Source organism: Callorhinchus milii, unplaced genomic scaffold (genome assembly GCF_018977255.1).
Source record: "Callorhinchus milii isolate IMCB2004 unplaced genomic scaffold, IMCB_Cmil_1.0 Scaffold2, whole genome shotgun sequence".
In the NCBI taxonomy this organism is placed as follows: domain Eukaryota; kingdom Metazoa; phylum Chordata; class Chondrichthyes; order Chimaeriformes; family Callorhinchidae; genus Callorhinchus; species Callorhinchus milii.
Window position 1 is genome coordinate 121,486,600 of NW_024704743.1, and position 18,147 is coordinate 121,504,746.

Below are 18,147 nucleotides of genomic sequence, written 5' to 3' on the forward strand. Positions count from 1 at the left end.
GGTATAACCTCTCAGCTCTGGGATGAACCTTTACAACCTCTCCAGTGCCTCTACATCCCTTCTATAATGTGGGGACCAGAGCTGCACACAGTATTCTAAGTGTGGTCTAACCGAGGTTCGATCAGGTTTACCATAACCTCCCTGGTTTTCATTTCTATCCCTCTAGAAATGAACCCCAATGCCTGGTTTGCATTTTTTATGGCCTTATTAACCTGCGTTGCTACTTTTAGTGAATTATGTATGTGTACCCGTAGGTCCCTTTGTTCCTCGACCCCATTTAGGTTTTTATTTTCCAGGATGTATGTGACTTCCTTATTCCTTCTACCAAAATGTACCACCTCACACTTTTTCTACATTAATACATATTATATTATTCCTTCTACCAAAATGTACCACCTCACACTTTTTCTACATTAATAAATATTATATTATTCCTTCTACCAAAATGTACCACCTCACACTTTTTCTACATTAATACATATTGTATTATTCCCTCTACCAAAATGTACCACCTCACACTTTCCTCCTGACCTCTCATTGTATCCTTGTTCCTGTAATAATCGTTTCCGCTGCTTTAATGATTGAGATCAAGACATTTTTCGACTGACTGCACAACCTTTGCAATAGGCTTAAAAGCCACATTTTAATTCAGGTTCACACGCCTGAGTGTCCAGCCCAGGTTAGATTTAAAAGAAAACATATACATGGGGGGAGAGGGAACAAAGGGGTACAGAAGCGAGGAAGAGAACTCCATCCTCCACCACCCGCCACCCCCCCTCAACTGGCTCTGGCCTCTTGCTTGTCCCTCATTCCCTCCACTCCACCATCGGTGGCCGCGCTTTCAGCCACCACGCCCCAAAACTTTGGAACTCTCTCCCTCAGTCCCTCCACCTTGTCCCCTCCTTCCCCTTTCTTTAGATCGCGCCTGAAGAGCGTTCTCTTCGACCGCGCTACTGGCTCGGAGTCAGTCTCCGCCACTTTTAAGCGTTGCAAGATGCTACCTCGCATGACGGGCGCTCTACATAAATACAAACTGTTAACTCTATATAACTCTTTTAACTATGAATCACTCTACGCGGATACATAAATACAACAACCTGCATTCATGATCGCACCCTTCACACAGTGTTCGGGAGCTCGACGCTGAGCTGGGAGGTGACCGTAAGTACAGTCCAAGAGAAACTATGTATTACTGTATTTTTATTTGTATCATTATGTACGTATGTGTAACTCTGCAGAGCATATCGAGTCTCTCGGTTGCCATTCCTTATTATTAATCTTGATTAAACTCGCCTGGCTCAAGAGCCGGACTAGAAACAGTCGAGGGGATCAGGGTTGGGGGTGGGGAGGCAGAGCCGAATTAATAATTCTTAAGGGGGGGGGGTCCTGAATTCGAGCCGCAAGTGTCACACTTCTGACTACGGGGGGAAATCTTCAGTTAGTGAGAGGTTGTATGTGCATGTTTCGGGGGGTATGGATAGGATTAAAAGCTGGGCAATCTGCCGTTAAATCTGACGCCGTGGGGGGATGGCGGCAGAAAGGGGAGGGTGGGGGGGCTTTATCAGGAGTCAGTTCTAGGTCTCCCCACCCCCCAGCTCAGCCTCCTCGCACCTCACCTCCTCTGACTGGTATTGCAGTGCCTTGGGACGTCCGTCCCCCCCGTCATGAACTACGCTATACAAATGTAATTTTGTTGTTGTTGATGCGGCCGCTTCCCTTTGCCTCTCCCCCTTCTCACTCGCAAACAGGAAGCGATTGTGGCTTTACTGGTGTATAGTTACACAGCTCCTCACCCCTCTTTGACCGTCCTCCGACCACCTCCTTCCTCTCTCCACGGCTTGGCGCCAGGCCACAAACTGTTGTTGGTGCAGAGATTATGGTCTTCTGTTAAAGCGTGTGCCTGGCTAATCCTAAAACCAAAAGGAGTGATGATAATGGACGACGTAGAGTCCTGTAGCTCAGTGGTTAGAGCACTCGCTTTGCAAGTGAGAGACCTGAGTTCAATTCCAGGCAGAGGGCGAAACCTTGGGCAAGTTTCCTTACTCCACACAGAGCCTAATAATAATCCCTCCAAAACCCCCAAAACAATAATAAATTGGTCATTTTCAATCTACGACTGTTTGTGGGACATTGCTGTGCGCAATCGGCTGCCGCGTTCGCCCACAAATATACAGTCAATTCACTTTACAGTGCGTTCTGTGAAGCGCTTTGGGACGTCCTCCTGACGTGAAAAGCGCTATATCAAATGCAAGGATTATTATTATTATTATTATAAAGAATCCTTGCATTTGACATGGGGCCTAATCGCGTCACTGCGACTCAAGTCTCAAAGCGCTTCACAGAAATGTACTGGAAAGTGGAGTGTGTGTGTGACTGTGTGTTTTGTGGGCGGAACGTGTAACGAAAGGAGTAATTGCTCGGGCGTAAGGTTTGAGACATCTCGACAACGTGATAAGGCCCTGTTATCAACGGCGGAGGTTATTATTATCAGAAGCGCCTGTGGATTCTTAACCCCTAAGCATTTGCTTTTATCCCGTCACATTGGCACCTGTTGGCATCTCTCGCTCCGTTTTGCCCCTCACAAAGATGGCGGCCACCCCTTCGCCCCTCACAAAGATGGCGGCGGCGCGCGCTCCCCGTGTTATGCCCCTCACAAAAATGGCGGCACCCCCCCCACCCCGCCGGCTCCGCGTTATGCCCCTCACAAAGATGGCGCCCCCACCCCGTCGGCTCCGTGTTATGCCCCTCACAAAGATGGCGGCCGCGCCGTTCCCTCGCCGGTTTCCAGAGCTTTCTGGCGTCAGCGGTTATCGGGTGGCGCGAGCGCTCTGTGAGCTCACGAGGTCTCCATGGTTGCGGGCTCGCGGGCCGACAGACAGACAGACAGACAGACAGCGGCGGCTCCTCTCCCTGTGCTCGGTCTCCCCTCACACACAACACAGCACAGCACACTGCCCGGGCGGCCCGGCCCGGCCCGCGGAGGGGGCGACACCAAACAGGAAGGTTCCTCTCCTCCCCGCCCTTCCTCTACACACCCACCTCCCTCTCCCCTCCCTCTCCCCCTCTCTCTCTCTCTCCTCTCAGCGCCGCTGAACATTTTCTGAAAATTTACTCTCTCCCCATCGTTACTACTATTTGCTGTTCCTCCTCCTCCTCCTCCTCCCGCTGCTGCTGCTGCTCGGGGCCGTGTCTGTAATTATCAATCTCCCTCCCTCCCTCTCCTCCTCCTCCCTTCCTCACACGCCCACCCACCCCCCTCCCTCCCTCCCTCTCTCTCCCTCCCTCCCTCTCTCCCTCTCTCTCTCTCCCTCCAGCGCCGCAACTATTAACAGTTTTTTTTTAAATTGAATTAAAACTCAATACCCACCCAACCTCTTACCCTTCACCGCTTCTCCTCCTCCTCCTCCTCCTCCTCGGGGTCGTGTTGGTGATTATAAATCTCCCTCTCCTCCCTCTTTCTCTCCTCCCTCTCTGCCCCCCCCCCATCCCCCACCCCCTTGTGCTGTGGGCACCGCAGTGGCCGCCTCTCCCTCTCCCTCTCCCTCTCCTCCAGTTGAGTGGGAACCCGGGTTGAGAAGGAAGGAAGGAAGGAAGGAAGGAGTGGTGGTAGAAGAGGAGGAGGAGGAGGAGGAAGAAAGGAGGGGATAGAAGGAAGGAGCCATCAGCAGTAGCAGCAGCAGCCGGAGGAGGAGGAGGAGGAGAAGGAGGAGGAGAGGAAGATGCTGTCCCCACCACCACCTCTCCTCCTGCTTTTACCTTCATATTTTCTGCATTTTTAACTCCTTTTTTTCCCCCTTCTCCCCCCCTCCCTTCTTACCCCACCTCTCACCTCCTTCCCCCCCCCCTTTCTCTTTCCCTCCCTCCCTCCCCTTACCCACCCCACTCTCTCTCTCTCTCCCTGCCACTCCTTTTTCTCCCCCCCCCCTCTCCCCATCACTCGTGCAATTATTTCTATTGTATATTTATTTTATTTATATATTATATATATATATATAGAGAGAGAGAGAGAGAAAAAAACACTCACAGGTTTTCGACCGGTCTTCCTCCCATTTTCTTTAAAAGAATAATATCTGGAATTTTGGGAGAGAGAGAGAGAGAGAGAGAAAGTGGGAGAGAGAGAGAGATAGAGAGGGAGAGAGGGAGGGGTGAGTTCAGTCCTTTTTAATTATTTTTAAATGGTAAAAACGAATCCCATCAGGATGTTGAAGAGACTCCTGCGGATCTCCAACCGCTCCTTCTTGGCCTTTATCTTCTTCTTCTCCTTGTCCTCGTCGGGCCTCTACTTCATCTATGTGGCACCTGGAATAGGTAAGGGATGGGGGGGCCACGGGTTTGGATGCACATGTGGTATTGTATGGTTGCAGGAATTGTGAATTATTTGCCATTTCTCCACCCCACCCCTGTCCTCCTCCTCCTCTTCCTCCTCCTCGCTCCATTTGCAACTTGCACTCAGTGCTTGGTCAATGTTTGGGGTGCAACATTCTCAAGCCAAGCCGGATCAAAGCTTGCTCTCAGTCAAACACCACACTCCGGAAATACGGATCATAATAATAATCCTTGCATTTGATATAGCGCTTTTCACGTCGGGAGGACGTCCCAAAGCGCTTCACAGAAGACACTGTAAAGTGAATTGACGGTATATTTGTGGGCGAAGATACTTGATATTGAATGTAGTCCCGTATAACGTCTAAATATGCTGAGGTGCTTAAGATTTGTTTTAAAAGTTGACGAATGCTATGTAGGAAAATGTGTCAGGGTTCTGAAATGTAATGTTGCACTGAACTGTCATCTTTCTTTGGTTCATGAGCCATTCTGCAGAATAACTGGTTATATACTGTAGTCTGTTAGCTCCAGAATATTTTTTTAAAATTGTTTGCTAATGTACATTATTGCATGAAGTGCAAATGGATACATAATGGACTTTCACTCCATGTACACTATGAAAATGTTTAATCAAATCAGCCAAAACGATTTGCATATGATCACAGCCATGAATCTTGAGGTACAGTTTCTTTTGAAACGGATTACCTTTAATTAACCATTTTAAAATGTGTAATCCTATGTGGATAAGTATTTGACTTCAGTTGTTGCAGTGTATCCTAAGATGCTCACAATTGTAAATCTGTTTGCAGACGTGTCAAAGGTGCTTAGGCATGTCAGAAGTTCCTAACCAATGGAGAATATTGTAAACTGTAAATGGGTTAGTGCATCATTCTGGCTTAATTTAAAAAGTTTAGTTTTTTAAGTCCATTTTTATGTGGTAGGTGTATTGACTATTTGTCTTGTATGTCTAGCTTGCTGTCTGTGGCTGCTATATTTTTTTCTGCATTGAATGATTAACATTCTTTGGAGACTCCATAGCAGCCTGTACCGCTTTCAGTTGGCATTACAAGTGGGCCTGATTAGTTCCAAAATGAAATTTTTGAACTGGGTTCAAATAGTACAATGTATAACCTTTCTCAATGTCAATTGATGGAAATGGCTAGTCAGGTACCATGGAAAATTAAGACTGCTGACATTTTTATCAACTATAAATTAATTTAGTGTGGTAGCAGGCTTCCAAGGGCACAACCTATTGTTGGACCAAATCCATCATCACTTGGGAGAAATGCAAGATAGGGCTCAGTTGGGAGTGTTATGTGTGGCTTTGGGAACCCAATTATAGGAGGAATATTCCATTCTAGATTCACTAGCGTATTGCTGCAGATAAAGAGTTTGCTATGAAGAGAGACTTGTGAATTTAGGGCTGTTTTCACTTGAGTTAGAAGGTTAAGAGAGGTCACCCTGAGTTGTTTCCAAACTAATGCCAAGAGTTGGACAAGGTGTGATTTATATCCAGTTGCTCCAATGTGTTTTAAAGCACAAACTGGATCTTAATGCTCCTTAACCAAACCCAAGTTAAACCCCAGCTTGTTAGTGAAATGCGTCAAGAATACGTCAAGCTTGTAAGGTAAATAAATCCCTGATTTACAAGTCTAGCAATATATTGAACATTGTAAATTATTCATCCCTTTTTTAGTGTCTGTGCTTGTAAGAATCCATGTTCTTTTGACAAGTTCTTTTAAATGATTTTTGTAACTCATGCATCTCATTGTTGGGAATTACAATTCAGATTGGGACTTGAATAATGCTATAGGACTTATTAAATTCTTATTGTAACGCTATGTTGAGCTCCTATTAGACTCTTTCCTTATGCAGAGGCTCCAGTAATGAGTGAAACTGTTTGTTCAAAGGATTGTTTGTATAATGAGTGAAGTTAAATTGTCAGATGTCATTGTGATTTATATGTTTCCAAAATGACTATGTGGCTTTCTCTACACTTCTCTACAGGAAGATATGTAATCTACGTGAAAAGCGCTATGTCAAATGCAAGGATTATTATTATTATATTCTTCTAACGACTCTAGTCTATGACACTTTCCATTCGTATTTCCAACGAAGTTCTCTAAACTTTCTCTAAATTAGCTTTTTCAAAGATGCTATTTTTTCATAAATTGTTTCAGAATCTTGAATGATTTGGATACTGGTGCGATTTTGGCTACATTGCACTGTAGTTTTGTATGCTTCTTTCATGATTCACATAGTTCAGCAAAGCAATAACAATTTAGATGACATTTCTATACATTTCTGACATTTCTTCCAGCGCCTGGGAACGTCCTCCCAACGTGAAAGGCGCTATACAAATATAATCTTGTTGTTGTATATTTAATGTGCCAATACATTCTACGAATGTTTACCTTTTTTCGGTGTAGAGTTTTGAGTCCTTGTTCCTCTTTCAACTCTCACCAATATTTCAGTTTCTTTTGAAGTTATATCTGATATTAGTGTTTTGGGGTGTCCTTCTGATGTGAAACACGGTATATAAATGTAATTTTGTATTTTTATCTGTGAGCTATAGATGATTTAAAAAATGATATTTTAATTAAAAGGTCTTCAAGGTCAGGCAAGTATTGAGTGGACGTTTAGACTCAATAATATGTAACAATCTTTATGATGCACTATGTGTAAACCGATGGGCACCGAGGGAGTTACAGCAGCCCTTACTTGTGCGATTTATAGGCTGGCTCAGTTGGTAGAAGTATCGCTGCAGAATATACTATAAAGTGGTATGACTGTGTATTTTGTGGGCGAGCCAGAATGGATAAGACAGAATCCATCCTCCTTGGCTCTCATCAATTGGCTGCCGGGTTTCGCCCACACAAAATATACAGTCAATTCACTTTACAGTATATCCTGTGAAGCGCTTATCAGACGTCGCGAAGACGTGATGAGGCACTATATCAAATGCAAGGATTATTATTATTTATTATTATCAACATCTTCTCACCTGCAGTTCTGAACTCCTTCATCTCCCCTGCTTATCTCTGACTCACCGAACCTGTACAACTTTGGCTTCGGCTTCGATTTCCCCCAGTCCTCCCTTTCTCTTCACCAAGATAGACTTCCTCCACCTCTGCAACACTGCCGCCCTTCGCTCCATCTTGCTTCACGAGCTGCTGAAATTCTCATTTATGCTCCCGCTTCAATCTTTTTCCTTACCGATCTCCCCAGCTCCGCTATGAACACGGTTCAAATGATTCAAAACTCCACCATCTGTGTCCTCACCCATACAGGCTTGCATCTCCATCACCCCAGTTCTTGCCAGACTCCCAACTGGCTCCTTGTTGCAAAATGGATCAACTTTAATATCCTCACTCTCACTTTCAAATCTCTTCACGCCCAGCACCTCGCTGCCTCTCTGATCTGCTCACACCACACTCCTCTAACTGCCACCTTCATTAGCTGGCAAGGTCCCTTGTCCCCCCACTCCACAATTGCCGGCCATGTTTTTTAGCCACTGCCCCAAATCTTTGGAACTCCTTGCCTTAATTCCTCTGTCTTTCCCACTCTGCTCATCTTGAAATCACACCTGAAGATTTTCCGCTTCAACTGTGGCTTTGGTCACCTTCTTCCCCCCGCCCCCCACCCTCTTTCCGCCACTGTTAAGCGCTCTGCGATGTGAAAGGTGCTATATAGGTGCATTCCGTTGTTGAATGAGGCAGCCGATTTGCACGCAGTAATATCCCATGGACAGCAATGGAGTGAATGACAACAACAACTACTTGCATTTATATAGCGCCCTTCACGCCAAATGGGGTCTGGGAGCTTTTAGGTCCCTTGGACAGGCAGGCAGGACCTTGGTTTCACATCTTATCCGAAGCACGCTTCCTCTGACAATGAAGCACATCCCCAGCACTGTATTGGAGTGTTAATCCAGACTATCGGTTCAACCCACAACCTTCTGACTCAGAGACAAGACTACTATCCACTGAGTCAGGTTTATTTACCTCTTAAACCCCTTTGCTTTTTAAAAACTTGCACAATTTCCAAAAGTTTTATTGCTTTGTATCAAAGTTCTGAATTGTTCTTACTCTTGGTTTCTAATTTACATCAATGAATTGTGTAAATAACTTTTGTAATTTTCAGCTTCCATGAAGTCACCTTGAAGTGGTTCCTTTTCCTAAGAGAACCTATCCACATTCCTTAACTTTTTCTTGCAACTTGATTTTCTGATGTATAAAATTATCTTGGTTTCTTGTTACTGTATCTCTGAGTGTGATAATCTCCCTTCCATATCAGATCCCATTGGGGTACACCAAAATCCAGATAGAGTATAAGGAAGTGGCGTTTTAAGAGTTGAGGTACAGATCAACCATGATCTCATAGAATGACCGAACAGGCTCGAAGGGCTGAATGGCCTACTCCTGTTCCTGTGTTCCTATTATAAATAATAATAATAATCCTTGCATTTGATATAGAGCTTTTCATGTCTTCTCGACGTCTCAAAGTGCTTCACAGAATATACTGTAAAGTGAATTGACTGTATACTTTGGGAAATATATTATTTATATTATTACACCTTATGGAGCAGGATAACCTTCGATGTCCCTCCCCTCTGTCTCTCCAACCTATGCTTTCTAACTACCAAGCGCAGTGCTGATTTTCATACCTCCGTTTGCTTTCCTGATCAGAATGCTGTCTAAAGGTCCTATTGAATGCTTATCTTACTTCCCCATTAAGTTATTTGCAATTATATGGTTTTATGTTAATTGCCACATTGGCAACATAGTGACCAAAGGCCCAAATCGTATTTTAGTTGGTTGCTTCATATCTATCCAATGTACAAGTTACTCTTTACAATACAGTGTATAGTTTATATTTGTTGTCAGCCTAATGCAGTGAAAGGACTTTTGCCTCTGAGTCAGAAGGTTGCGATTTCATAATAATAATAATAACAATAAGGTTGAAGTAAGGTACACTGCTCCCTTAGTCAGTATGGAATAGTAGCTCAGGCACCATGTGGGCCTTGAACCCATAACCTTGTGAGAACTTGCACACAATTTAAATTTTTTAAATTCTCTCTGCACTGTGCTGATAATAATAATCCTTGGATTTGATATAGTGTCTTATCTCGTCGTTGGGACGTCTCAAAGTGCTTCACAAGATATATTGTAAAGTAGAGTCACTGTGTATTTTGTGGGTGAAACACAGTAGACGGTTGCACACAGCACTGTCTCACAACCAGTTGTGGATTTGAGTGACCAATTTTTTTAAAAAAAATGTTTTTGAGGGATTACAAGCCCCCTCCTCAAAAGAAGTGGTAATAGTCGCACAGCCGAATAAATATTTAGCTTACAAAGCTCCATTTATGCATTCAAAACGACTAGGTTATAGTAATACTATATCTTGTAGAAGCAGACATTGTTCAAGACTCATATCTTTTATGTTGGCATGTTAACAAACTTGTCTACCTATATAAACTGTCAACTTTAAAGTCCCCGATGGAGAATGAATACATCTTTCCACACAATTGAAGTCAGAACAGAATGACTGGTCGGCCACTCTGTAGCCTAAAATCCACCAAACTAGTCTGACAAGTAAAACAAGTCTGTCTAGCAAATAAATGTGAATGTCAGAAGCCTGTCACAGTGTTGAGTGTGTGCAATGAATAGACCAGTTCACATTACTCTATTGTACTCTTATTTTGTGTTTATCGTAAGCATACCCAACAGTGTGTGTACAATACAAAATTACATTTACACAGTGTCTTTCATGTCAGGAGGATGTCCCAACGGCTGGACAGTTAGGGATTTGGACCCGAGCTAGGGGTTGGGATCAAGGAGGGTAGAGGGCAGAGAGGGTAGGAGGGTGGCCGAAGGCTTGGTCGAAGAGAAGGGACTTGAGACGTGCTTTGAAGGAGGCAAGGGAGGGAGTGAGGTGTAGGGAATGTGGGATGGAATTCCAAAGGGTCGGGGCAGAGAGGCTGAAGGACCGACCGCCGATGGGGGACGTGGAGCATGTAAAATGCATATTAATTTTAGAATTTTTAAAATTAATTATAGCTTTATTGAATACTACATTGATACAATGTATTGATTTATCTCCACGAAGAACTAGACTAATTAATCTGTGTGTTCACCTGAATTGGCAAAAGTAGTCGGTCTCTTTCAATAATCAATCTCGAAAACAGCTGTAATGTTTTCCCTGTTCCAAATATTGTATGCAAGTTTTTCTTAAATATAAAAACAGTGATGCAATACAATACCCATTTACTGTGTGCAAATTGTCTACCTTGTTCGTCTGCAAAATAATCACCGTGCTTTACAATATGTAAAATCTAGAAGACATGAAAAGAGCTATATCAAATACAAAGATTATTATTATATCCTGTGAAGTGCTTTGAGCCCCTCCTAACATGAAAGGTGTTTTCTTTCAAATACAAATGCATTCACTGCACTTTGCCGAAAACTGTCTGAAGCACTTTAAGGCACTGTCCTTGAATGGTTTAGGTCGTACCTTTCTCACCGTCTTCACTTTGTCTCAACGAATGGCTTCTCCTCCACCCCCCGTACTGTCTCATGTGGAGTCCCTCAGGGCTCTGTCCTCGGTCCCCTCCTCTTCACCCTCTATATGCTCCCCCTCGGTGACATCATCCGCAGACATGGAGTTAACTTCCACATGTATGCGGATGACACCCAACTCTACCTTTCCTCCTCTACTCTCAACTCCACGACCCCCGATGTCCTGACAGCTGCCTGTCCGACATCGAGTCCTGGACGAGAGACAACTTTCTTCAGCTCAACGTGCGAAAAACCGAGGCCCTCCTGATTGGCTCACGTCAGCGCCTCCGCACCTCAGGCGCTGACACCATCAGCATCCAAGGCTGCACTCTCCACCTCTCAAAGCCATCAGGAACCTCGGGGTTCTGTTCGACCCTGAGCTGTCCTTTCTCCCTCACATCCGCACTACAACTGGCACCGCCTTCCATCACCTCCGGAACATCGCCAGACTACGGCACTACCTCACCCCTCACGCGGCTGAAACCCTGGTCCACGCCTTTGTCACCTCAAGGCTGGACTATGGGAACTCTCTCCTCGCCGGCCTTCCCGCCACCTCCCTCCACCCTGCAGGTCATTCAGAACTCTGCAGCTCGTGTACTGTCCCGCACCAGACACCGCGACCACATCACTCCCACCCTCGCTCGCCTCCACTGGCTCCCCATCCCCCAGAGGATTGATTTCAAGATCCTCATCCTCACCTACAAGGCCATTCACGGCCTCGCTCCCTCCTACCTCTCCAACCTACTATCCCCCTACCTACCTGCCCGTACCCTCCGTTCCTCTGGCTCCGGTCTGCTCCACGTCCCCCGCCCCAACCGCCCTACCATCGGTGGCCGGGCCTTCAGCCTCTCAGCCCCGAGGCTCTGGAACTCCATCCCCCAGTGCCTTCGCCGCTTCCTCCCTTTCCTCCTTCAAGGCCGGTCTCAAAACCTTTCTCTTTGACCGTGCCTTCAGCTCCCCTCTCGACTCTCTTCCCCCTCCTCGCTCCCTCCCTTCCCTCCCCTCACCATTTCCCCCCTCCTTGCTCCCTCCCTTCCCTCACCCTGACCATTTCCCCAATGCTCGGGTCATGACCCAACTGTGCAGCGCCTTGGGACGTCCTCCTGACGTGAAAGGCGCTTTATAAATGGAATCTTGTTGTTGTTGTTGTTGTTAAGATGGTTTGATGTGGTATATCAAACTTTTATGTTCTTATTGAAGCCTTTCTGTACAACTCTTTGAGGCACATTTATTAGAAATACTGTGTACTTTTAAAGATTAGCCATGCACGGTTGGAAACTAGAAGTGGTAATTCAGCTTTTGGTCAGATTCTGCAAGCTATGAAACCTTGCTTGTAAGTTTAAAATTTCTATCCTATTCTATGCTGACAATTTAATGCAGTGCGAGGGGCAGCACTCGGGCGTTGCCTCCCTCGGATGAGATATTAATCTAAAGTCCCATCTGCTTTTTTTAGATCCCATGGCTTCCACATTTCAGTGCTCTTGACTCGCTGCTTGCATTAGAGTGCCCTCAGCTTGTTTACCAGTGTGCATTTCTTAAAATATGCAGTAGGAAAGCAAGGTTTTTATCTAAAATGAAAATCTGAATCGAGAGATGCAGGAGAAATTCCTATGGATGAACTGAACACATTATAAACCACAAACGAAAAATTCCCGTTTTCAAAGTAGTACACCTTAGTCTGAATGTGGTGGACAAAATATCAATTTAAAAATAGTGAATATTGAATGAGATTTTGTAAAAAAGCTTTTAAAGTATGCGTGTGCGCATGGTGGGTGGGGAGAATGAGCACAGATATTGTATGCTTCTGCTCAGCAGCCTCCGGTCTGCTCTAGGTCTCCTGGCCCAGTCCACCATAGGCGGCCGGGCCTTCAGCCTCTCTGCATCCAGCCTATGGAGCTCCATTTCACATTCTGTTCGCCTCACTCCCTCTGCTCCTTCAAAGCACATCTCAAACCCTCCTCTTCAACTGCACCTTTGGCCCCCTCCTACCCCTGCCCTCCTATCCTCCCTGATTTTAACCCCCACTGGGTTCCAAATCCATGACTGTTCAGCACCTTGGGATGTCTTCCCGACATAAAAGGCACTATACAAATGTAATTTTGTATGGTATTATACTGAACTCATTTCTGTCTCAATTTATTGAATCCTTATTCTATGACCCAGTCGGGAGAGATTATATTTTACTTGGTTAAATTGGATTGAATACTGATTTCAAATGCCTCTGTATGTAAACAAGATTACATTTGTATAGCGCCTTTCACATTGGGAGGATGTCCCAAGGCGCTGGACCGAGGACAGCATTTCAGACCCGAGCTGGGGTTAGGGGGATAAGGGAGGGAAGGGGGGTGGCCGATGGCATGGTCGAAGAGGAGGGTCTTGAGGCAGGACTTGAAGGAGGCTAAGGAAGAGGTGAGGTGGAGTGACTGGGGGATGGAATTCCAGAGGTTGGGGGCAGAGTGGCTGAAGGCTCTCCCGCCAATAGTGGGGCGGGTGGGTCGGGGGACGTGGAACAGGTCAGAGCCGGCTGAGCAGAGGGAACGGGCGGGTTGGTAGGGGGTTGGGAGGTTGCACCTACAAGGCCATTCACGGCCTTGATCCCTCCTACCTCTCCAACCTACTATCCCCCTACCTACCTGCCCGTACCCTCCGTTCCTCTGGCTCTGGTCTTCTCCACGTCCCCCGCCCCAACCGCCCTACCATTGGTGGTCGGGCCTTCAGCCTCTCAGCCCCCAGGCTCTGGAACTCCATCCCCCAGTGCCTTCGCCGCCTCCTCCCTTTCCTCCTTCAAGGCCGGTCTCAAAACCTTTCTCTTTGACCGTGCCTTCAGCTCCCCTCTCGACTCTCTTCCCCCTCCTCGCTCCCTCCCTTCCCTCCCCTCACCCTGACCATTTCCCCCCTCCTTGCTCCCTCCCTTCCCTCCCTCACCCTGACCATTTCCCCCCCTGTTCGGGTCATGACCCAACTGTGCAGCGCCTTGGGACGTCCTCCTGACGTGAAAGGCGCTTTATAAATGGAATCTTGTTGTTGTTGTTGTTGTTGCTGAGATAGGGTGGGGAGAGGCCATGGAGGGCTTTGTAGGTGAGGACCAGGATCTTGAACTGGATCCTCTGATGGATAGGGAGCCAATGGAGTTGGGAAAGAATGGTGGGAGATGGGGTCACGGAGTTTGGTGCGGGAGAGGACAACGGGCTGCAGAGTTCTGGATTATCTGCAGCCTGAGGAGGGAGGAGTTGGGAAGGCCGACAAGCAGGGAGTTTGCATAGTTGAACCTGGAGGTGATGAAGGCATGAACAAGAGTTTCAGCGGCCTGAGGGGTGAGGTAGTGGAGGAGTCGGGCGATGTTACCAAGGTGAGGAAAGGCAGAGTGGGTCATGGCTTGAATGTGGGGGACAAAAGACAGTTGAGGGTCGAACAAGACCCCCAGGTTCCTGACTGGCGGTGAGTTGTAGTGTGCAACCATGGAGGGTGATTTTGCCAGAGCCTGAGGTGCTGAAGCGCTGGTGCGAGCCAATCAGGAGGGCCTCAGTCTTGTTCACATTCAACTGTAGGAAATTTGCCCTCATCCAGGACTTGATGTCCAACAGGCAGTCTGTCAGGATAACAGTGGTCCTGGAATTGAGGGTGTAGGCAGAAAGATAGAGTTGGGTGTCATCCACTAACGTGTGGAAGTTGACCCCATGTCTGCGGATGATGTCACCAAGGAGGAGCATGTAGATATTAAAGAGGAGAGGGCCAAGGACAGATTCCTGGGGGACACCAGATGTGACAGTTAGAGGCAACGAAGTGGAGACGGTGAGAGAGATAGGAATCGAACCAGGCGAGGGCCAAGAAGATTGAGTAAAGTGGAGAGGTGGTGTATGAGGATGGAGTGGTCATCAGTGTTGAAGGCAGCAGAGAGGTCGAGGTGGACAAGGAGGCAGAGGGAGCCCTGATCGCAGATGTTCATAATGTCATTAGTGACTTTGGCCAGGGCTGTTTCCGTGCTGTGTGCCGGTGCCTATCTCATGCTGATATGGACCATTCAATAAAAACAAAACAATAATAAATTGGTCATTTTCAATCCATGACTGTTTGTGGGACGCTGCTGTGCGCAATTGGCTGCCGCGTTTCGCCCACAAATATACAGTCAATTCACTTTACAGCATATTCTGTGAAGCACTTTGAGACATCTCGAAGACATGAAAAGCGCTATATCAAATGTAAGGATTATTATTATTCAGCTACACAATGCAGCTTTACTCAAACGAGATTAATGGCGCTTAAGAATGGTTAAGTGTGTTAACAAGAGTGTATGTTTCTATCTTAGAGTGAGACCGTCTCATGTTTCGAGGAATGTGCTAAGCCCGTCCTACACCACTCATGATGTCTCGTTCCTTTCCACGAAAGCTTCTTTATCTGGTCTGAAGTATCACTACCGACTGACCATTGCCCTTTTTAGCAAAAGTAACAGCTTATGCACCAAATTCTTGACATCCATAAACGAGTAGTTTCTCGTATCTCCTAACAATTCCTTGCCTCCCCCAACGAAGGTTTACATTCAGTTTAGTATATCGATATATCAGAAACTACTGACTATGAACATTATTCTTAGGATTGACCTTTCTCAACAATACTAATTCCCACATAGATTGTAAACGGTCACTGTTTGGGCACATATCTGGAATGCGCTGCCTGAAAGGGTGGTGAAAGCAGATTCAATAATAACTTTCAAAGGGAATTGGATATTTACTTGAAAATAAATAGTTTGCAAGGCTATGGGGTAAAGTGGGTGCGTGGAATTAATTGGGTAGTTGTTTCAAAGGACCGGCACAGGCACGATGGGCCGAATGACCTACTTTGCTGTAAGATTCTTTGATTGGTTCTATAGTATGAAGAGGGGCCGCTTAGGCAAGTTGATTATTGCTTGTGAAACAATATTTTGGTTTGAATTGGTGCTTTAAGGGCAGGATAGAGATTTTTTTAAGGAGCCTTGTGTATTTTGCAGACAAAAAATAGCTTAAGTCAGTGGCAATTGATCAGCCCAATCAATCAATCAACCTTTTATCAGATTTGATTTTAAACTGTGCTGTGGTAAAAGGCTTTCACAGCATTTTCACCAGTTAGGAATTATGCATTAACTGTACTTTTACTGCAAATGCAACAAAATTCAGTTGGTTCCCGGATTCCACTCTCCTTGAAAACCTTTCCTTATTTTAAATTGACAATGTACATTTTGTCCATTCTCATCACCCCCCACCCCCCCCCCCCCCCCCCCCACACACACACGCATACACGCACACCCTTCAAATCTGATTTCCAGATTCCTCCAAAATGCAACTGAATTCTCTGCTTCTCTCTGAAACTGGGCTTCATTTCAAAAAAGGGAAATTGTGTTGGCTTGAATCCTCTGCTGTTAGCAAACTGTAACTGCTATTGCAGCAAGGCGCTATACAAGTGTAATCTTGTTGCTGTTCTATGAATAGTATATACTACCTGCTCAGTAAAAGAAAGAAGTTGCATTTCTATGCAACCTTTCCACATTGAATGTTTCAAAATATTTCACAAATACTTACTGTAAGTCTCGCCAACCATTTGAGACCGCCCGGTGCCACAAACAGTCATGAGATGGATGACTAATTAATCTCGGGGATTGTTCGCAACAATCAAGTTAGGAACAAACTCCTTTTGAATAGTTGCGTGGAATTTTTAAGGTTCACTTGAAGAGAGGCAGATGGGATGGTAGTTTGATATCTCATCTGAAACATGCTAAATCTCACAAAGCAGCATTCTCCCGGGTTCTCCCATTCTCTCCATTCTCGCGGGCTGATTTCATCCAGCCTGCGAACCTTTTCCAACTTCATTGTTTGACGAGCAAATACAGGTGACATGAAGGTCCCGAGCCAACCAGGAGACGGTCAAGCTCTGCCTGGCAACGGGACTGGATATTCAAGATAAAATATAATATAAAAGGATAAAATACGCCTAATAATAATCCCTCAAGAAAAAAAACCAATAATAAATTGGTCACTTCAATCCACGACTGTTTGTGGGACACTGCTGTGCGCAATTGGCTGCCGCATTTCGCCTACAAATATGCAGTCAATTCACTTAACAGTATATTCTGTGAAGCGCTTTGAGACGTCTAGAAGACGTGAAAAGTGCTATATGAAATGCAAGGATTATTATTAGTAATATTGCTTACATGGTCCGAGGACGTTTCTCAAATTCGGCACCCGACCCTCAGCAGCAAAAAGGTTGGACCACCCTGGCCTAGATTATGATCTCAAATCCTCAAGTGGGGTCAGAACCCCCAACCTGTTAGCCAGAGTCTGTTCTTAACGTAACATCAAGTTCATGAGCTACGAAAGAGATTTCATTGATGTGACTGCACAAGCAAACCTATGGGGCCAAAACAGGCCAGTTTGGTCCGTATAAATCATCTCATACTTCACATGAGACTCCATTCCTCCTAATTCCCCAAACTCCCCTTTTATTAGTTAGACTTGTGGAGTCCTGTGGCTCAGTGGTTAGAGCACTCGTTTTGCAAGTGAGAGACCTGAGTTCAATTCCAGGCAGGTCAGGGCGAAACCCTGGGCAAGTTTCCTTACTCCACACGCCTAATAATAATCCCTCCAAAACCAAAAACAATAATTAAATTGGTCATTTTCAATCTACGACTGTTTGTGGGACATTGCTGTGCGTAATTGGCTGCAGCGTTCGCCCACAAATATACAGTCAATTCACTTTACAGTATATTCTGTGAAGCACTTTGGGACGTCTAGAAGACGCGAAAAGCGCTATATCAAATGGAAGGATTATTATTATTAAATGTAATTGTACTGTAAATTAATGTATCACTTATGGATTGTATTAACTTTTCCTCTTTAACTGCAAATCAAAATTTGTTAGTTAGTTTGACAGCAATGTAAAAGTGTATTACAGCTTTGTTTGTTGTGGGTCTTTTAATTTGGCAGCTACTTGATTCAAAATGAGGCACACTTCACACAAGACTGACATGTTAAATTGCAAATTCTGTAATGGATTTACCCAGCCAGAGTTCCCTATTCTAGTTGTGCCATTCTCTTTGTAGCCTGGCCCCTTTCTGACACCTTTTTAGTTTCTTCTGTATCATATAATAATAAACCTTGAATTTGATATAGTGATTATTATGTCGTTGAGACGTCTCAAAGCGCTTCACAGAGGATACTGTAAAACGAATTGACTATTTTGTGATTCCCCCAGAGGATCGAGTTCAAGATCCTCGTCCTCACCTTACAACAACAGCAAC

The 18,147-nt window shown here is 45.4% G+C and overlaps 1 protein-coding gene across 1 annotated transcript in view; it reads left to right on the forward strand.

The window, feature by feature from the left end:
• Positions 1 to 4,131: 4,131 nt before the first annotated feature.
• b4galt6 (UDP-Gal:betaGlcNAc beta 1,4- galactosyltransferase, polypeptide 6) overlaps positions 4,132 to 18,147 on the forward strand; it is a 28,977-nt gene continuing 14,961 nt past the window's right edge. Inside the window, exon 1 of the mRNA XM_007895036.2 lies at positions 4,132 to 4,308. Within this exon, the coding sequence (XP_007893227.1) occupies positions 4,176 to 4,308 (133 nt within the window). The 5' untranslated portion in view covers positions 4,132 to 4,175. The remainder of the gene's footprint in view (positions 4,309 to 18,147) is intronic.